The sequence below is a fragment of the Oncorhynchus kisutch genome, linkage group LG10 (assembly GCF_002021735.2).
Source record: "Oncorhynchus kisutch isolate 150728-3 linkage group LG10, Okis_V2, whole genome shotgun sequence".
NCBI classification, from domain to species: Eukaryota; Metazoa; Chordata; class Actinopteri; order Salmoniformes; family Salmonidae; genus Oncorhynchus; species Oncorhynchus kisutch.
In genome coordinates this window covers 24,543,371-24,565,092 of record NC_034183.2, presented here as the reverse complement: position 1 = coordinate 24,565,092, position 21,722 = coordinate 24,543,371, and the positions used below count along the sequence as shown (strand labels likewise).

Sequence of the window (21,722 nt, the reverse complement as noted above, 5' to 3'; positions counted from 1 at the left end):
TTGCCAAACAGTGGTTGTTGTTGGTGATTCATATTTCAGATCAGCTATTTATTTTCTATCATTCTAGTGTTGAATGAGTTTATTCAATGATTTGTGAATAAGAGTTTAGATCAATTAATCTTATCCTTAGTTGATATAGAAAATTGATTGAAATTGAATTAATACATAGACATTTGGCCATTATCTGACTGCAACTATTTAACACTTCATGAGTTGAATTTCAAATGATCTCCAGCTCTCAGTAGAAAAGCGGATTGAAGCTGACTATAAAAGTATTGCGGCCTGTACTGTGCACTCTGTAGTGTATGATCGAAGTGTGATGTGCTGCAGCAGTGTTGTTCTGACATGAGGCCATCGAGGCCTTGTAGGAGTTGCAGTGCCCTCTTGCCCTCCCTCCATCCCCCCCTCGTCCTCAGTCTGTTCAGCCTCTCCCTGGAGGCTATGAGTGGGTCTCAGCACGTGGCACAGGGGCCCTCTCCCATAGGACCACGAGAACGGCCATCTGCTGTGGACCTCATGACTGCCCCTACCCCACGCTTTGTTCTGTTCCTAAAGAGACCTCCACCACAACTCACTTCCCCAGTGAGCTCAGCTTTCCTCTGTCTGACAAACACAGCAAGCCCCTCTCTGTGGGATTTTGCCACAGAGAACCATGATCATGGATTTACTTCCTTGTACCAGCCCTGGAAAGTTTGACTTCTGAAAGCCACATCAAAAGCTGAGAGTGGAAGCCTCTGGGTTGAAAAGCAAACCCAGCCCAGCGGGAACCTATTAGTAGTGCTTCAGACACCCTAATTCACTCGGGGTGAATAAATCAAATGTGTGGGGGGTCTCAGTGACTCCCTCACTCACTCACTGCCTCTGTGGAGAAGTTATACAGAGAGGGAACTGGTCAGACGTCTGTGTTGTACTGGGAACGAAGTGGAAGATGTACTGGGAGCTGTGGCTGAGCCAGTTGACGGCGACCGACCTGCAGCATATGCTGGTGGGGAACAAAGGTGGGAGGACATGATGCCTAGATGGGGCAGGGTCACACCTGACATTGTGGTCACTTTAGTCCTCAGGAGATGTCTTGACGGATTTCATATATTGCTTCAATGTGGTGTACTGTGTATGGACAGAGTTTGCTTGCCGAATATTTTGAATGGAGCACTGTATACTTGAGTAGTTCTATTGTTTTAGAATGGTGCTCTGTGTACTTTAGTTCAGTGTGCTTCCTGTTTTACTCCCTATTTCACACATTCCACTCATTAGGTTGGATTTGGAGATCTGGGCCATTTTTCAACTATTTGGTTCAGATGCATGACTTCATAGTTGTTGAGGCCAAGCTGGAATTCAACTCCGTCTTGCAGTGTGTACCCTGACTTATCAGACCCTATTGTTTTTTATGTCTGTGTAGAACGTCATGGTTAAAAGGAAGTGTAATAGGAAGTAATGATGCCCTTCAGTAAATTATTTACTGGTAACCATTAGCTACTGACCACCAGACTCCCACTGATGGTTCTAGTCACTTATTGTACATGTATAACTTGGGTGTAGCCAGCCAGTCATTCTTTTGTTTTATAGGCTCCATGAACGAGTTAGATTTTCACCATACATGAAAAAGTAATCTTCCGGCAAGTAGATTGCTCTCTCCATGCCCACTTTCAACTTTCTTTCATCTTCTCCCCTCTCCTCCACTGCCTTTATTTCACTCTTATCCCTCTCTCCCTGGCAGTCGGTAAGCCCCATTCAGCAGCTGCCCAGACATGTTGTGGAGGTTGTTGGCAGCTGTTGAGGAGCCCTGTGAGGGAGTGAGGCTCAGGCATGTTGTGTGGGTGGAGGCCTGCAGTATCTTTCCGACCACGCCGACAGACAGCCCCTCCCCGCAGCTCCTACACTCTTTATATACAGGCAGGGGAAAAAAAGCCATGTAGAAAGTTCATGTTGGACCTAGTCCTCACATCTCAGATTAGTGTGTGTGGAAAGTGAAGTGAGCAGAGTGGACAGGCAAAGTATGTATTTGAGGACCCTTCAACCCAGCAGCAGTTTTGAGGAAGAGTGGGTTAGGCTGACAGGCCGGCCCTATACTGGGGCAAAGGATGTGGACGGGCCTAGACTCTCAGGTAGCTACTCTTTCAACTGGGCTCTTTCTGTCTGTCTATTTAGGTAGACTCATGCTGCCTATTCACTGGACAGTTACTGATATTATGTTGGCACTGGTAAATGGCTATTTCAAATATGATTTGAGCCGATTGTTAAAGGAACAGTAGAACAGACTGGCAAAACATAAGTGGGCGATAGGAAAGGGATGCTGATTTTGGGGTCTCTAAAAGGCAGACTGCATTTGTTATGTAAATTTGTGTACATATGTATGTTTTGTTACGCATATCTGTGGATATGTTTAATCATGATTTAGAGTTTTTAGGCAGCTTGACCTCTCTGATCCACTCACGAACCTGTTTCTTTATCCATCTCTCCCTGTCCTCTCCCTCTCTCCAGAGGCCCTCCACCGGCCCTTCAGCCTGGACTCGGCAGCATTGACGGAGGCGGTACGCTGGAGCTCCAAGGAGAACCTGCTGGGTGCTGCCGAGAGCGATCCCAACCTCTTTGTGGCACTTTATGACTTTGTTGCCAGTGGCGACAACACGCTGAGCATCACGAAAGGTATGTACTCTGAAAGAGCTTTTTATCAATAGGCTTTCCAAACAGATCATCACAAACCACTCCTTTATCTAAAGATGACTCGCTCCCAGAGATATGGGGCAGTTCTTACTGAAGAGATTTCCTCAAAGTATTTTACCATTCAGTGAACTATTTTTTTTAGTTTATTCCAATTCCTTTGTTCTACTTTCTCATATTTGATCCGTGTCCCTGCTGATCATACTGGGTAACAAGCTTAAAATATGTGGGTGAGAGCAGGACTTCTTAAATGAACTAATATAAAAGCGCTATCTTAAGTCGATGCCTGCCTGCCTCAAGTCACCCCAAGGCTGCTGCCTAAGATGAGGCTAATGCTTAGACTGTGAGTCACTGAGTGCCCAATGGAGAGGCGGGCAGGCCAGCCCTCCCACACCCTTGTTTGACTCCAGTGCACTTTTAATGTGGAATCCTTTCAACTGTAATAATAACAGGTGGATAAACCCAGCAGTGGGTGATCAGAGGGTCTCAGATGAATGCCATGCCTCAGACCAGTAATGTCCGCCACGAGCCGCCTGACATTCACCATTTCCACCCGGAGCCAGCTCTCTGGCTGCCCACGGTGTGTCGCAGAGGAAACTGTGTAGTGTGACTGTTTTGGCCGGCCCAATGTTGTTTTTCTGACTCTGCGGCTATCCAGTGTCAATAGAGCCTGTAGCTATGGCCTCTGTGGCACCAGAGGGTATTGAGTCTGCAGCACGCTCGGCTTAGCCCATGATGTACAGAGGGCGAGTAGGAGAGAGGGAATAAGTGGAAGAAAGCTTGGCGCAGTCCCATCTCCAGGCCGTGCCATAACATCTCACTGTCATTATCCTCTCATTGGGAGCAGCTTTGAATGGCTGCAGGGAGCTGCCGGACAGCCAGGGCGTGTTTCAATTCCACAGCCACACCGCTCCTCTACAGTACAGTGCTGCAGTCTCTGTCTCTCTGCAAGAGGCACTCCCTCCCATCTCCTCTGCTGACCTCATAAGAGGCAGACAACGCAGCAGACCAAGTTGCTACATGCCCTGCCCTACCTCTTGGCACCGCAGTAAATGATGCATCAACGGGGGCTATTTAAAGCCTATGGCGGAGTCAAAAGCGCCAAGTTTCAATCGGTGCTAATGTCCTGAAGTGGCCCCCAAAAAATGTTTTAAAGATGTAATTTTACCTGACTCTCTCTCTCTCTCTCTCCCTGTCCCTCTCTGCCCAGGTGAGAAGCTAAGGGTGCTCGGTTACAACCAGAATGGGGAGTGGAGCGAGGTGCGCTCGAAGAACGGCCAGGGCTGGGTGCCAAGCAACTACATTACACCTGTCAACAGCCTGGAGAAGCACAGCTGGTACCACGGGCCTGTGTCACGCAGTGCAGCAGAGTACCTGCTCAGTAGCCTCATCAACGGTAGCTTCCTGGTCCGGGAGAGCGAGAGCAGCCCAGGACAGCTGTCCATCTCCCTGCGCTACGAGGGAAGAGTCTACCACTACCGCATCAACACTGCTTCAGATGGCAAGGTAGCTAGGGGTCTGGGACCTACAGAGGGGCTGTCTTGCTTTTCTCTAACTTCTCTCTCTGTTCTTTTGTCTTCCGTCTCTTCTTCATTTTTGTTGTGAAACTGCTCCGTTCATGCTAATGGCTCTGCTCTGTCTGTTTTTTTTTGCCGTCTCTGGTTCCTCCCCACGTTGCTGCTGTTTGTCTGTACACATGTCTAACCCTAAGTCTGTCCCAAGGTGTACGTCACGGCAGAGAGCCGCTTTAGCACTCTGGCCGAGTTGGTGCACCACCACTCCACCGTGGCCGACGGCCTGGTCACCACACTCCACTACCCGGCCCCCAAGTGCAACAAGCCCACCGTCTACGGCGTGTCGCCCATCCACGACAAGTGGGAGATGGAGCGCACCGACATCACCATGAAGCACAAACTGGGTGGGGGGCAGTACGGAGAGGTGTACGTGGGAGTCTGGAAGAAATACAACCTCACCGTCGCAGTTAAAACACTGAAGGTTTGTCTATTCTATAGATTGGTGGTATGATGTGGATGTCGCCTGTAAGATCCCTCCATCTAGTGTCTCTGTTTCTATTTTGTGAAATCATCTATGGGATCATGGAATATGAAGGAGGCATGGTATTTAGTGGTAGTTGGTCACCACCTGATGGTGGAATGTTATATTACACCAAAATGAAACTCAATGGCGGCAATGACTACTGTTGGAGAAATGTTTAATCACAGTTTAACTTGTTTTGTTCACCTTGCTTTCCTGGTACTAAGATATTGAATAAATCCAGTGAATATTGACCTTTCTGATTGTTTTGTCTTCCAGGAGGACACCATGGAGGTGGAGGAGTTCCTGAAAGAGGCAGCAGTCATGAAGGAGGTGAAACATCCCAACCTGGTGCAGCTGCTAGGTCAGTGCTGCTCACAGTACAGCTCCACTTAGTAACAGCACATGGCATTTCTATCAGCGGTTGGGTTTCTTGGCTCTTGAGGCGTAATTACGTCTAACCTCTGTTGGCTTGCCTCTGTCCAGGTGTGTGTACTTTGGAGCCTCCCTTCTACATCGTGACAGAGTACATGCCCCATGGCAACCTGCTGGACTACCTAAGGGAGTGTGACCGGGAGGAGGTGAACGCAGTGGTGCTGCTCTACATGGCCACGCAGATCTCCTCTGCCATGGAGTACCTGGAGAAGAAGAACTTCATCCACCGGGACCTGGCAGCCAGGAACTGTCTGGTGGGGGAGAACAGCGTAGTGAAGGTGGCTGACTTTGGGCTGAGCAGACTGATGACTGGGGACACGTACACAGCCCACGCCGGAGCCAAATTCCCCATCAAGTGGACCGCCCCGGAAAGCCTGGCCTACAACACCTTCTCTATCAAGTCTGATGTGTGGGGTGAGTCAGAACCAGATTTTCAAGCACTCTCCTTTTCACCTTTACATGTACTAAATCAGTCAACATCAGTGTGAGCGTTCTTCTCATCCTCTGACGGTCTCTCGTCCCTCAGCTTTCGGTGTGTTGCTGTGGGAGATAGCGACGTACGGTATGTCTCCGTACCCAGGGATCGACCTGTCTCAGGTATACGACCTGCTGGAGAAGGGCTACCGCATGGAGCAGCCAGAGGGCTGTCCACCTAAAGTCCACGAGCTGATGAGGGCCTGTGAGTGAGCACTGCACTGAGTACACACAATGTCCCACCAACACACAGTCCCTCACACTATTCACTTATAGCTATGTAACCTATATTGACCTTTTTATTTTATTGTGATATCAGGCTGGCAATGGAGCCCGTTGGACCGACCTTCATTTGCCGAGACCCACCAGACCTTTGAGACAATGTTCCATGATTCCAGCATCTCCGAAGGTACTTGTACGACATAGTCACATTACTACCCTTAACCTCTCTGGGCTATTCGGGACGCTAGCGTCCCAACAGCCAGTGAAAGTGCAGGGTGCCAAATTCAAAACAACAAAAATCTCAATAAAAAATCCTCAAGCATACAAGTATTATACACCATTTTAAAGATACAATTCTCTGTAATCAAGCCACAGTGTGATTTCAAAATGGCTTTCCAGCGAAAGAACCATAAACGATTGTTAGGTCACCAAGTCACAGAAAAGCACAGCCATTTTTCCAGCCAAAGAGAGGAGTCACAAAAAGCAGAAATATAGATTAAATGTATCACTAACCTTTGATCTTCATCAGATGACACTCATAGGACTTCATGTTACACAATACATGTATGTTTTGTTCAATAAAGTGCATATTTATATCCAAAAATCTCATTTTACATTGGTGTGTTATGTTCAGTAGTTCCAAAACATGCGGTGATTTTGCAGAGAGCCACATCAATTTACAGAAATACTCATCATAAACATTGATAAAAGATACAACTATTATACATGGAACTTTAGATAAACTTCTCCTTAATGCAACCGCTGTGTCAGATTTTTTTAAAACTTTGCGGAAAAAGCATACCATGCAATAAAGATATTCGCCATATTGTGCAGTCAACAGAAGTCAGAAATAACATTATAAATATTCACTTACCTTTGATGATCTTCATCAGAATGCACTCCCAGGAATCCCAGTTCCACAATAAATGTTTGATTTGTTTGATTAAGTTCATCATTTATGTCCAAATAGCTTCTTTCGTTAGGGCGTTTGGTAAACAAATCCAAACACACGTGGAAGTCCAGCCGAAAGGTTGTAAGAGAAGTCCAAAAAGTTATATTACAGGTCGTAGAAACATGTCAAACGAAGTATAGAATCAATCTTTAGGACGTTTTTAGCATAAATCTTTAATAATGTTCCAACCAGAGAATTCCTTTGTCTGTAGACTTTCACATGACCGCACATCACGAGCTCGTGGCAATCTGCCAGACACCTGGCTCAATCCCCTCTCATTCATCCCAGTCTCACAGTAGAAGCATCAAACAAGGTTCTAAAGACTGTTGACATCTAGTGGAAGCCTTATGAAGTGCAACATGACCAATATCCCACTGTATCTTCGATAGGCTATGAGTTGAAAACCTACAAACCTCAGATTTCCCACTTCCTGGTTGGATTTTTCTCAGGTTTTTGCTATATAGGTTCTGTTATACTCATCATTCAAACCGTTTTAGAAACTTCAGTGTTTTCTATCCAAATATACTAATTATATGCATATTCTAGCTTTTATGGCTAAGTAGCAGGCAGTTTACTCTGGGCAACCTATTCATCCAAGCCACTCAATACTGCCCCCCAGTCACCAAGAAGTTAAGGCTTAAACAAGGCATTTAGCTCTGCTGCCCGACTCCATTCAATCCTGTCAGTTGTGGCACTAGAGAGCATACGTTTGTGGATATTAGCGTGGGAATGGCTCTTAATGGTGCGTTAACATATCTGTAGGGCGTTTTCATAGTGGTACAGCAGGCCTGGTGCCTCTAGGAGAGATGGAGGATGATATCTGAGTGAGGAAAGGGCATGCTGAGGTGAGGGGAGTACAGGGAGAATGCAGGGCTTTCAGAGAAGCACTATAAACTCTAAGCATTGGTTTCTGCAGTTATTCCAGTAAATCCAGTACTACCATTTCTAGCAAGGGAATCAATGTGTATAACGATCTTATGTAAAGGTTCACTTAATTAAGCATTCCTTTCCTCTCCCGTGGCTCCCTCTTTCTCTGCAGAGGTAGCAGAGGAGCTGTGTAAGACTGCCGCCTCTGGCCATGCCCCGTCATCACACCCCTTCAGCCACGACATGCCACTGCTGCCCTCGAAATCGCGCACTCTCAAGATGCACGTGGAGAACAAGGAGAACATCGAGGGGGGTTTGGATGGCAGGCAGGAGCCCAGCACACACGGCCCCTCAGGTACCCGCCTTGCCCGCCTCCATGCCCGCAGGCTGAGGAGAATGGCTGCTGTGTACCTGGCAGACTGAACATCACTGGATCACCTTACCCATCCCCTAAACGCACCATCTTATCTCCGTGTCATTACACAATCACAACACACCTCCTTTAGCGTCATATATAGAGCTTTCCCTCATAATTTATAAAGAATTACTGTAATGTCACTTATCTAGCCTCATGGATAATATGCAGTGGGGACTGTTGCCATATCCAACCACAACACTTAAAGGTCCAATGCAAATCATTTCTGGGTAAAAAGTAAGTACCTTACTGTGAAAAAAATGGTCAAAAGTATACAAAAATAGCTTCTTAGCAAAGAGCAATTTCTCAAGCAACAATTTTGTTAGGATTGTCTGGGAGTGCTGAGTGGGGAGGGGAAAACTAGCTGTTATTGTCAGAGTATTATTCAGAACTCAGTGTGGAAATTTATATAAATCACAGCTAAATCATGTTTTTGACTGCACTGGGCCTTTAAAGCGTTGCCTTTGGCCAAATACCAGATGCAGGGTTTAGATGAAATGCATTCTCAATCCTCTCCCATATATAATTCACTATTGAGGATCTGCATGACATTATAAACCACAGCTCCATCAAATCTTCATCCCTGACATGATTAGACAAGGCTGGGTTGTACTCCTCTGTGTTCATGTTTGTCACTTATCTTTCATTTATATTAAAATAATGATTGAGGGTATTGAATTCTAATCCTCTCCCTGTTGCATCCTTCACACACAACTCACATATAACACCTACAACTCTTAACAATCACCAAGAATGACTGCATATGTACCAATACCTGAATTAAAATTGGCTGACCCACGAGTTATTTGTATGGTTTTTGAAATGTTGTCTGTCTTGTTTTATGTGCAATCAAGTGACAATAAAGTGTTTTATTGCATGTTGTGTTCATGTTGAAAAACCTAATGCAATCTATGTTCCCGTCAGTCCTTATACACTTACTCCTTTCTCACACCATTTAATCCTCCCCATGATACTTCTCCACTACCAGTATGATTGATCAGTGAACACACAATAGCAAACACTGCATGGTTTCAAGTTTTATTACTAGTATGTATGGGATACACATGGTATACACCGTCCAACGAAATGCTTACTTGCAGATTTCTTTCTCGACAATGCGTCCATAAGATAAGTCTGGGATGAGGAAGCTTGAGTGGTGGTGACACAAGGGAGGTGACTTCCTGTCATGCTGACTCCGCTGCGTGGCTCACTGTGGCGCTCATCTATTACACGTATAGAGCAGCTTGACATCCCTAGTACAACAAGGTGGCACCACAAAGTTATTGAAGCAGGAATGTCTCTGAAGAGAGAATATGCCTGTTGTCAAAGCAAATGGCAGCCAGCCTATGAGATTCGCCAGGTGGCGCTAATGCAGATTGATGTTGAATAATGGTGTTATTAGTGTTGATAAAAGAGACCACAGCTCTGGTACCTATTTTTAATTCCATATCCTCTGTTCTCTGCAGGTCTGGCAGCCACTCTGCTGGCAGGGGATGGCCGGTCAGGCAGCTCTCCTGCTCTGCCTCGGAAACAGAGGGACAAATCCCCCAGCAGCCTATTGGAGGACTCCCAGGAGACCATGTTCACACGGGACCGCAAGGCTGGCTTCTTCAGCTCCTTCATGAAGAAGAAGTCTCCTTCATCCCAGCTGCAGCAGAGCCTGCCCATGCCGCCCAAGAGGAGCAGCTCGTTCCGAGAGATGGAGACCCAGCCTCACAAGAAGTACGAGCCCACGGTTGGCTTCAGCGCCCCTCTTCCCCTTCCCCAGGCGGACGGCCTGGGCTTCTCACCGTCCCATGGAGAGGGGAACCACGTCCAGTCACGCTGCTGTGGGGCCACTTTTGGACAAAAGTCCTCTGCCAACCACACCTCTGGGGTCCCACCCTTGCAGGTGGGCAGTAGTAGTAGCAGCAGCTGGGCAGGCCTGGCAGGTTTCTTCACCCCTCGCCTCATCAAAAAGACCTTAGGGCTACGGACTGGCAAGTCCACTGGGACCGAAGAGGGGGGTGGGGGGACCAAACCATTCCCCAGGTCCAACTCCACCTCCTCCATGACTGCAGGGCTTCCTGACCTGGAGAGGATGGCTCTGACTTTACCCAGAAACCGCAGTAAACCTCCTCTAGAGCGCACTGCCTCCACCACCTCGCAGCCTGAGAACGGGGCAGCACACACCTCTGAGACCCTTCTTCGTAAGATGGATGAGGGCACAGCTCAGATCAGGGACCGGCCTAAAGCCAAGCTGCTTCCCCGAGGGGTCGGGGGGTGCTCTGGGGGGGTGAGGGCTCCTGGGGTTGGGAGTGAGGCCGATTTGGATTGTCACTCTGGGGCTCTACGGTGTAGGGAGGGTCAGGAGGCAGGAGGACAGGACCGACAGGGATGGACGTCCCCCTCCAAAACAGTGGGATCAGGCCCGGCGGCGGCTCCACACAACCACAAGGTTCCCGTGCTGATCTCGCCTACACTCAAGCATAGCCCAGCCGATGTGCACCTGGTGGGGATGGACTCTCAGGGGAACCGCTTCAAACTGCTATCGGAGCACCAGGCGGAGCGGGACCGACCACGACTGGTCAAACCCAAATGTGCTCCCCCTCCCCCTCCTACCCTGCGCCTCATTGGGCACTCCTACAGTGGGGATGGGGAGGAGCAGGTTGTAGGGACTGTGGAGGTCAACGGTGATGGGGTGAAAAGGCCGGGACGAGCAAGGGAAGTGGGACCCGGGAGACCATCAGTGCCACCACCACAAGTGCCTCCACCAACTTCAGCCTCCTCCTTTTCCTCTGCCAACAACACTAACACTACTCCCACTAAGATGGCCAACGGCGCCACAAGCACTGCTTCTTCCACAGCCCCCTCTGGTGGCTCTAAGCCTCTGCGTCGGACTCGACAGCAGGCTGAGAGGGTTCAACCGGAGAAGATCAGTAAGGAGGCTTTGCTGGAGTGTGCTGAGTGCCTGAGAGGTGCCCTCCACAGCAGCCCTGAGCCCTCCTCCAGCAGCCAGGTCTTAGATGCTGGCCACCAGCTGCTAGACTACTGCTCAGGCTACGTGGACTGCATCCCACAGATGCGGAACAAGTTTGCCTTCCGGGAGGCCGTGGGCAAATTAGAGCTGAGTCTGCAGGAGCTTCGGGCATCGTCCTCCTCTGGAATTGGAGGGGCATTTAGTGGCCCAGGACCTAGCCCTGCTCTGGACAACTTACACATCTGCATCAAAGAAATCAGTGATGTGGTTCAGAGGTAGCCATCGGACCCTGTCAAACATTTCTTTGTATTCCCTTTTTTATGTTTCTGGTTGTATTAACATTTTGGGGACGGAGAACAATCTCAGAAGTACCTCAGAAAATCACTAAATTGGATCTCTTATTGTTTACAGTTGACTCTTTCTCAAAAATGCCAGGGGAGAACACTGTTCTAACCTTTGTACATTAACATTGTTGATACCAAACTAGATATGGTTCAATGTACACCAAGTAACTTTTCCAACTGGTTTTAAAGCCTTTCTTTTAATCGAATGTGGAGTATATCAGCTATGTATTCAGTCCCAGGGTGTTGGTAAGTAACAAAGTCAGTTTGCGTATGTGTCATATTCATCATCGCCAAGAAAAAGTGGAGAATAATTATGGCTGAGTTACTATCTTTGGTTTATGATCCTGGCAACTATGAGTTCCTGTGACGGGAAGTCACTGTTCAAAACTATTGTCACCTGGATAATGGAAGTGTGTTCCACTTAATCAGGTCTACCCTCTGCCATTTGATTTGGTTTGAGTATTTCAGGAAAATGCTCACTTAAAATCGGAATGGAAAATGTAAGCATTTTAATATTTATGTCCAAATTCCCTTGCACATGTATTTAAATGTTCGGAGCTAATGAGAAGTGAGGAAAGCGCAAGGTAACACATGGGAAGGTGGTTTGGGGCAGTACTCCCTGTGGCCCTTTCCCTCAGTGCCTATAGATTGTTAAATCATTTAAAATCTGCGAACACAGCCACTCCCTGACAAAATACTAATCTCAACGCAAACTGCGGTATGTCTCCAGAAAATGAGTGATTTATTTGTACATTTTTTTTGGTTTTAACTTTAGAATGTTTTTATGTATGAACTTGAATTTAAATTAATGATTGTTTTTTTATGAAAAGCACAGACCTATTTTAAAAACATTATATCCAGGAAAAGGTTCACGGTCACTTTTGCTTGGACAAGTATTTGACTATGAAAAGAAACATTTGTAGGAAGTTTATTGCAGGACTGAGGCCCCCAACCCCATCTGAACATCTGCAAATGAGGTGTTTAATCTGTCAAAGTTCTCTGGTCATTTCGATACCAACATCGGTGTTCTGTTTTCGATGAGCATATATGAGTGAAGATGACTAATATCCCTTTTTAGATGCTTTTTGATCATCTCTAAGCAAACATTTCCATTTCATATTGTTGAAGTCATTTCATCCTGTTTGTTGTATTGTGCACAAATAGCAAGTATCACGTGCCTGCAATCCTTTCTCTATAATAATTTGGCTCATGAATCAAGCAATCAAAACAAAAAAAGCTTGTTTATAATAGTGTCCCTCAACTGAAAATTCCCCTAATGCCCACTTGAGATGTTGGAACCCTTGGTGTACACTGGATATAAAGCCTATGAAGTAGTAGACATTCATTGCTATATTGCATTTCGTCTTAGTATAAACTCTAATAGTACCGTTTATGACACCCAATATTTTTCACAGTTCATTCCATGTCTGTTTTGGGGTACACCACCTATTTAATCCAGCAGATGAGCTTCAGTGTCTCTCTGTTCATTCAAAGGTCGTCTTGACTAATAGGATGTCATGAAACTAATTGTTTCTTTACACTGTGAGGTTCCAAATGAAATAATGAGGTATTTGTTTTTATTTTCTTGCTACTGGATACAGCAGTGTTTTTCCAATTATTCATGGTGCCTTTTGTGAAATATATTGTATGTATTGTGCACTACTAAGTCAAGAAATGGATATACAGCGATGTGTAATTGTAAATATCTTGTGCTTTGGTTTTCAGATGACACATTTCGCCATGAGATTGTGGCCAAGTATAAATATAACTACAACATACATTTATATTACTGGGAGTAAATTTAAGACTCAAACTTGAAAATAAAATGTGCAATTTGTCTCCTATATTATAATAGATGGACTGATGGTCAAATACAGCTTGTTCTTGGTCTGATTGATAGTGGTCCATACTTGTGATCCCACATAATTCTGTCTCTGACAGTTGCACAATAAGTGTTTAATTTCCAACAAACTACACAAACATGAGTCTCTCTGGTGCACTTCCCCAAAGCTGCTCTGTAGTATTAAGGATCTGAACTATTAAACTCTCTGCATCCTCCACTTGCTGTCTGTGAAATTCTTAATGTCTGATTACCAATTTGGCCTTCCATTATTTTGCCTTTCACCCTTGCTTATTTATGCTTCAATCGTCTTTGTTCTGCTTTACTACCAAACTGTACTAGTGAGACGAGTATCCCATAGACTTGTGATTATCTCTAATTTATTGTTGGATTAAGAGTGTAATGAACAAGGCTTGTCACGCTAGGAGAATTAGTTTGCAATGATTGCAATTTTGCAACAAAAAAAAAATCGTTGTGGTTTAAGTGCTCTTCAATTAATTTCTGCCCAGTTTGTCTTTCTGATTTAAGCTGTATGTCCTTTTATTTATTGTTGCTGTATTTATTTTGTAAAAAATGTTTTGGATCCTGCAACTTTTCTGTTTGATCTGGACAGTGCTGAAGAAATTGTATTTGCACATCGTATACCAAAGGCCACTTCCTCTTCAGTTCTATGAGTGCAATGAGAATGGAATACACTTCATTTTGAAAATGTGAATTTAACAGGGATAAAAATGGCAGAGGTTAGTATTAACTTTTTGTTTTTGATTTAAAGCTCACATAGTATATAACTGTGAAGTTCTCCCTAGCAGTGTTAAATTTGATGTAAATAAAACATTGAACATTTCTAAGGTCCATTTATCTTTTTGATTTGGGGAAATTCTAAAGATAAATCAAGAGCGCAACCTCAAGTCACCAGCTCAAACCTTGCCTTGTGTTAATCAGATGAAATAAATCTAATTGACCTGTGATACCTTTACTCTAAATATAATGTAATTGATGGGAGGAAAATAATGATATTGATTGAAACACGATGATAGCCCAGGGGCAGTTAGGGGTTGCATAATTTTGTGACGTGATACAAACCTTTCTTAATTTAAGACACATCCTGACCCAGGCATTAGATTACATCACATCAGCTCTTGGAACTGTCCTCTGAAATGTTTTAATGCAACCTTCATCCTTTACATTTTTTAATTTAATTGAACCTTTATTTGACTAGGCAAGTCAGTTAAGAACAAATTCTTATTTATAATGACAGTCTACATATCTTTCTAATTTTGCTTCAATAAACAGTGTATTATGCTATCACTAATCATCTTACTGGAGGAAGGGTGTCTGTTTTGAGTATTTAAACATGGCCATTTAACTCAAAGGCATACAAGGGATGTGTTCTGAACCGGGATACTACATGCTAAATACTTGCAAACTATGTGAGTATGAACTTTATACTAATCTTAAATATTTAAAATATACTACTGTATTTGGTATAGTTAAAATAAAATAAACTCTGTTAGCCCCACCCATTTTGCAAACGTGTTCTTCTGGATTATAAAATAAAATCTGGAAAGATTTTAAGATAATGAACAGATACTGATCAAATTTTCCAGCAACTGTATTATGACATCTTGTTTCTTCAAGCATGCTACCCCATATACTTAATGCTAGGGGCCCACGAGGCCATGCACATACTCATTATATGGTACTTACTAAATAGTATGAGATCTATGCCATTTTGAACATGTCCAATGTATTTGAAATCACAAGTGCACTGCAACCTGGCATAATGGCCCAAAAGAAGAGATAGGCCTATAGTGTCATAACCATGTGCACCTATGGAACAACAAATGAGAAAGCAAAAGTATAACTTCAAATGTTTGACAATCTGTCAGCTGTTAAGGATGCTGTCAAATCTTGCCATCGCGTGACGTATTTTTTCTCCATACTGACTCCTCCCCTAGAATCTTGGCCAATTGTAAAGATGGCGTCCATCATGGAGGGACCGCTGAGCAAATGGACTAACGTCATGAAAGGTTGGCAGTATCGCTGGTTTGTTTTGGACTACAATGCGGGTTTACTGTCATACTACACGGTGCGTATTTTATTGTACTTCATAATGAATAAGCCGATAACCTCCCGGGTCCGGTATTATTATTTGCTAAAGCCTGTCAAAACCGAGTAGGGACAGCGGCCTCCCTGTTGGTGCTTTCAGGACACTGGGAACTCGGGGGGGGCGAGGTCAAATCATGACGTCCGTGATCTTCAGGTCGGAACTCTAGAAAGATGCCCGAATTTTCGACTTGGAATTCCGAGTTAGATGACGGTTCAAAACCATTTTTCTCATTCGGAACTCGTTTTTTCCAGAGGTTCCAGTTGTCTAGAATGCACTGAATTCGAAGTTTTCCGAGTTCCCAGTTGTTTTGAACGCGTGATGTGTGCCGGGAGTTGGGAATCTCAGCTGTCAGAAAAGGGCGGGGACTTTGCGGACATATCCGTTATTGACCAATCCCATCCATGCTGGAGGAGAAACTAGCAAATGAAATGCCAGCTTTTTCTATACTTCCTGGAATGATGCTGTGTTCTTTCCTCGTTGTTTCTCTTCAAAATGTTCTATCTATCTAGGTAGCTGTCTTTTCCATGTCCATGTTCTGCTGTCAGTTAGCGCTGTAGATTTTTTTCGAGGCATTTAAAGCAACGTAGCAGGAACAATTCTAACCATGTCAGCAAAGGAAGGAAACAAGGTTATCAAGCTAACGTTAACTAGCTAGTCAAGTGAACGCAATTTTTTTCCCTGCTTAGTCTGCCTGCGTAAAAAGAATGTGTAGTAGACTTCACCGTTTTGGTTTGCTGTCACCAGAGGAAAATAGTTAATGTTTACAGACATCGAATCACATTTTATTGGTCGCATACACACATTTTACTGATATTATTGCAGATGCAGTGAAATGCGTGTTTTTAGCTCCCAACAGTGCAGTAATACTGAAAAATACAAATCCCCAAAATCAATAAATATCAGAGTAAACAATGCCATATGTTATACAGTGCCATATGTTATATCAGTCAAAGTTTGGACACACCTACTAATTCCAGGGTTTTATTTATTTTTACTATTTTCTACATTGTAGAATAATAGTGAAGACATCGAAACTATGAAATAACACATATGGAATCATGGGGGGGTATACAGAAGATAGCCCTATTTGGTAAAAGACCAAGTCCATATTATGGCAAGAACAGGTCAAATAAGCAAAGAGAGATGACAGTCCATCATTACTTTAAGACATGAAGGTCAGTAATCTGGAAAATTTCAAGTGCAGTTGCAAAAACCATCAAGTGCTATGATGAAACTGGCTGTTCAGAGGAGACTGAGTGAATCTGGCCTTCATGGTCGAATTGCTGCAAAGAAACCACTACTAAAGGACACCAATAAGAAGAGACTTGCTTGGACCAAGAAACATGAGCAGTGGACATTAGACCGATGGAATTCTGTCCTTTGGTCTGATGAGTCCAAATGTAAAGATTTTTAGTTCCAACCGTTGTGTCTTCGTGAGACGCATAGTAGGTAAACGGATGATCTTCAAATGTGTGGTTCCCACCGTGAAGCATGGAGGAGGTGTGGGGGTGCTTTGCTGATGACTCTGTCTGTGATTTATTTACAATTCAAGGCACACTTAACCAGCATGTCTTCCACAGCATTCTGCAGTTATACGCCGTCCCATCTGGTTTGGGCTTAGTGGGACTATCATTTGTTTTTCAACAGGACAATGACCCAACTCACCTCCAGGCTGCGTAAGGGCCATTCGACCAAGAAGAAGAGTGATGGAGTGCTGCATCAGATGACCTGGCCTCCACAATCACCCGACCTCAACCTAATTGAGAAGGTTTGGGAGGAGTTGGACCGCAGAGTGAAGGAAAAGCAACCAACAAGTGCTCAGGAACTCCTTCAAGACTGTTGGAAAAGCATTCCAGGTGAAGCTGGTTGAGAGAATGCCAAGAGTGTGCAAAGCTGTCATCGAGGCAAAGGGTGGCTACTTTGAAGAATCTCAAAGATAAAATATATTTTGATTTGTTTAACACTTTTTTGGTTACTACATGATTCCTTATGTGTTATTTCATAGTTATGTCTTCACTATTATTCTACAATGTGGAAAATAGTACAAATGAAGAAAAACCCTTGAATGAGAAGCTGTGTCCAAACATTTGACTGGTACAGTATATAGACAGTATATGAATAGGAAAGTGTGTGCAGCAGTAGTTATATAGTATGTGGGTAAAACGGTATGTAAACATTTATTAAAGTGACCAGTGTTGAATGGTTAGCAGTCTCTAAAGTGCAGAGTAGAGTACCGGGTGATAGTCGGCTAGTAACATTGCCACCCCTCTTGTTGTTTTTTTTTTTTTGCTACCTTGTATCATTGATTGCACCCTTCATAAAGCTACATAGCCCGTCGAAGTTGGCGCTATTATTTATTTTTCCTTGGTGACAACCTAAAGCCATTTTGTTCTATTTTCAACAGCCTGACCCTGCCACTTTGATGGGTAAACCTAAGGGATGGGACAGGAGAAATGTCGCCACTGTCAAATTAATAGAGGACCCATACCAGAGGCGCGTTGGTTGGAAATTGTGGGCAGGTGATTATTCGCGCTATGAGTTTCCTGCTGATGGTGGGCTCCCACCTATCTATGTAACAATGGAACACCAGAATATCGCTCCTCGACGTCTGTAGACTATGATTTATGCTTTAGGCATTATAACTAAGTCAAGAATCTTTGGTCATACACACTCAATGGCCAGTTTGTTATGTACGCTACCCTGTTCACAAAAATGGTTAGCTCCTACAGACAGCGAGTCACATGGCCATGTCTTGCTATATAAAGCAGGCATTGAGGCATTCAGTTACTGCTCGATTAAACAGTAGAATGAGCAAAACGAGTGACCTAAGCGACTTTGAACGTGGTACCGTCGTTGGTGCCAGGCGCGCCGGTTGCAGTATCTCAGAAACGGCTGGCCTCCTGGGCTTTTCAGGCACGACATTGTCTAGGGTTCACCAAAAATGGTGCAACAAACAAAAAGCATCCAGTCAGCAGCAGTGCTGTGGGCGAAAACAACTTGTTGATGAAAGAAGGAGAATGGCAAGAATCGTGCATGCTAATAGGTGGATCACAAACAGGAACATAACGGTGCAGTACAATGCACAACTCGTCAGTCCTTGTCACGGATGGGCTATTGCAGCAGAGGTCCACACCGCTTTCCACTCCTATAAGCTAAAAACAAGAAGAAGCAGCTCCAGTGGGCACGCAATCACCAGCATTGGACAATTGAAGAGTGGAAAAACGTTGCCTGGTCCGACGAATCCTGGTTCCTGTTGCATCATGCTGATTGATGGCAGTCAGAAATTGTAGTAAGCAGCATGAGTCCATAGCCCCATCCTGCCTTGTGTCAAAGGTACAGGCTGGTGGAGTAATGGTGTGGAGAATGTTTTTCTGGCACATTAGGTCCCTTGATACTAATTTAAGCAATGTTTCCATGCCCCAAAGAAGAATGCAGGCTGTTCTTTAAGCAAAGGGGGTCCGACCCAGTACTAGATGGGTGTAGCTAATAAACTGGCCACTAGGTGTGTGTATACGACCATTAAACAGAAGGAAAAATCATGAAAATAATATGCTCCACTGTGTCACATCAAACTATCTCACAGGTAGCCACAAATATGCCCCTTTTACTGTCATTCACAAAGACGGGAAGGTTTCACGATACAGATAAATCCAGTATCCCAATCTCATGCAAGTCTAACTACAGGTAACTGCCAAAATAAAGGAAACACAAACATTGCGTCTTAAAGGTTGAGTAAGTACGAATTTTGTCCACAAATGTACCCACATTTCTATTAGGCCTATATGTAAATAGTTTATAATTAGTCAATGCCATAATGTAGTTATTTTGTTAAATACTTATCCCTATTAGTTGAAATATGTTTTTTTTCCAAAGCTATATTTAGCTGTTGCGCTAGCTGTTCTGTTGGAACAGATTCTCAAATCATGGGGATTTGTCGCGCTATACAGACGATGCAGGCGTTGCTAGGCAACCCCTTGATTTGCCGGGCCAAGCCTGCGCCCTCTGTGGCAAAAGCCAGTGTGAGAAACGGGCTAACAAAGGTTTGTCGTTTTATCTGAATTTGCAGCCGTTGTTGGTAAATAATGAATCTGCTAGCTTCTGATGTGACTGGGCCACAACATGCCACCAGAACAGCTTCAATGCGCCTTGGTTTAGATTCTACAAATGCCTGAAACTATTGGAGGGATGCGACACCATTCTTCCACGATAATTCCATAATTTGGTAATAGACTCTTCCCTCTACTACCGCACGGCAAGCGGTACCGACGCACCAAGACTGGAACCAACAGGACTCTGAACAGCTTCTACCTCCAACCCATAAGACTGCTAAATAGTTATACCGGGAAGCTTTTGGTTAACTATTTAACTACCTGCATTGACCCTTTTTGCTCTAACTCTTTTGACTGATCACATACGCTGCTGGTACCCAATGTATATAGCCAAGTTATCTTTATTTTTTTTATTTTACCTTTATTTAACTAGGCAAGTCAGTTAACAGTTTCACTGTTAGGCTACACCTGTTGTTTATGAAGCATGGAACATACAATTTGATTTCGATTTTTGTTGATGGTGGTGGAAAACGTTGTCTCAGGCGCCGCTCCAGAATCTCCCATAAGTGTTTAATTGGGTTGAGATCTGGTGACTGAGGGGCATACACACACACCCTATAAACCCCATGTGCTCCTTTGAGACCCCTCTTTCAAAGTCACCGAAATTTCTTCTAGCCATGGTTGACTAAATAATGGGCAACTGGCCATTATTATGAACTGAAGAAATGTAAACGCAACATGCAACAATTTCAAAGACTTTCCTGAGTTACAGTAAAATCTATAAAATGCAATTGTGTTTGTTGTCCATAGTTTATGCCTGCCCATACCATAACCCCACTGACACCACGGGGCACTCTGTTTGCAACATTGACATCGGCAAACTGCTCGCCCACATAACGGTGGTGAGGCCGGTTGGACGTATTTCCAAGATCTCTAAAATGACGTTGGAGTCGGCTTATGGTAGGGAAAGTAACGTTCAATTCTCTGGCAACGGCTCTGGTGGACATTCCTGCAGTCAGCATGCCAATTGCACACTCCCTCAACTTGACATCTGTGGCAGTGTTGTGTGACAACTGCACATTTTAGTGGCATTTTATTGTCCCCAGCACAAGGTGCACCTGTGTAATGATCGTGCTGCTTAAACAGCTTCTTGATATGCCACACCTGTCAGGTGGATGGATTGTCTTGGCAAAGGAGAAATGCACACTTATAGGGATGTTAACACGTGTGTGCGCACAGAATTTGAGAGAAATACGTTTTCTGTGCGTATAGAACATTTCTGGGATCTTTTATTTTAGCTCATGAAACATGGGACCACACTTTACATGTTGTATTTATATTTTTGTTCAGTGTACATGACCCTAAGCATGATGGGATGTTTTAATTAACTCAGGAACCACAATTGTGTGGAAGCACCTTCTTTCAATATATTTGATCCTTTATAATGAAGTGTTTTCTTTATTTTGGGAGTTAGCTGTATCTGCTGGTACTAAACAAATTCAGTGTGACCCTACACTGAACAACAGTTGTAAAAAAAGTTGTAAAAAAAGGGGCACTTTTGGTTACAGTGTATGTAATTTATAGCCGGAGTGCCAGTCTTTGTGCTATCATGTCAACTCATCAATCATTGTTATACCAAACATTTGGCTTGACAACGGACTTGGCAAGAGCACAAACAGATCTGGGACCAGTCTCAAACTGCGGCTGTGTCATACTTGCAGATGAGATGCTATACTAGAGCACTCACAACTCTGTCTTGCAGGGATTTTTACCAGAGAATCTTAGCTTGCTATCTGAATGTATGATGTTCCAGGAACTTTTCACTGGTGAACTTGATAATGAGTAAACTTAGAGTGGAAATGTGTGTGAACGGAGTTTGCGGGGGTGTGTGTGTGTGTGTGTGTGTGATTGAAACCTATTTTGTTCTTGTTCATTTTCAGTCCAAGGACAAGATGATGCGTGGCTCTAGAAGAGGATGTGTGCGTCTCCGGGTAAGGAACTGGTTTGGGTTGTTGATCATGCTCATTAGTCTATGTGCTAAGAGGGACAATTTGCACCTGCTGAACAAGTATATATTTTCCTATCTAGCCTAATACTGTTCTGTTGTAGTTCTTTGGCTATACAATACAAGGCTATTTTAATATCAGCACTTTCCAGAAGTTTGTGAAAATATTGCCACTAGATGGCAGCATTTGATTTATTACTTATACCTGCAATAGACACGAACAAAATATGATTTTTTGTTTCCTAAAATGGATCCTAGCTGGCCCATTGACTTGCCCTTTGTTTTTTCTATCCTCAAGGAACTAACTATACATAATTTAGTAGCATAGCATTCAGAGATCTACTTTGAACATCAG

At 44.1% G+C, this 21,722-nt stretch overlaps 2 protein-coding genes across 7 annotated transcripts in view; both read left to right on the top strand.

Moving 5' to 3' along the window:
- The window catches only part of LOC109897949 (tyrosine-protein kinase ABL2), a 42,058-nt gene extending 28,282 nt beyond the window's left edge, over positions 1–13,776 (top strand). Inside the window, exons 1-10 of one of the 3 annotated variants that reach the window (XM_020492633.2) lie at positions 813–998; positions 2,482–2,646; positions 3,872–4,167; positions 4,384–4,656; positions 4,975–5,059; positions 5,182–5,544; positions 5,657–5,809; positions 5,924–6,013; positions 7,818–8,000; positions 9,527–13,776. In XM_020492633.2, the coding sequence (XP_020348222.1) occupies positions 929–998; positions 2,482–2,646; positions 3,872–4,167; positions 4,384–4,656; positions 4,975–5,059; positions 5,182–5,544; positions 5,657–5,809; positions 5,924–6,013; positions 7,818–8,000; positions 9,527–11,298 (3,450 nt within the window). In that variant the 5' untranslated portion in view covers positions 813–928 and the 3' untranslated portion in view covers positions 11,299–13,776. Of the gene's footprint in view, positions 1–812; positions 999–1,905; positions 2,106–2,481; positions 2,647–3,871; positions 4,168–4,383; positions 4,657–4,974; positions 5,060–5,181; positions 5,545–5,656; positions 5,810–5,923; positions 6,014–7,817; positions 8,001–9,526 lie in introns of those variants that run through there. The other 2 variants (XM_020492632.2, XM_020492631.2) reach the window with 2 other exon arrangements.
- Positions 13,777–15,160: 1,384 nt separating this feature from the next.
- Positions 15,161–21,722, top strand: part of LOC109897947 (oxysterol-binding protein-related protein 9-like) — a 33,886-nt gene continuing 27,324 nt past the window's right edge. For 2 of the 4 annotated variants that reach the window (XM_020492628.2, XM_020492627.2), the window contains exons 1-2: positions 15,161–15,292; positions 21,303–21,353. In XM_020492628.2, the coding sequence (XP_020348217.1) occupies positions 15,182–15,292; positions 21,303–21,353 (162 nt within the window). In that variant the 5' untranslated portion in view covers positions 15,161–15,181. Of the gene's footprint in view, positions 15,293–17,722; positions 17,833–20,536; positions 20,625–21,302; positions 21,354–21,722 lie in introns of those variants that run through there. The other 2 variants (XM_031833370.1, XM_031833369.1) reach the window with 2 other exon arrangements.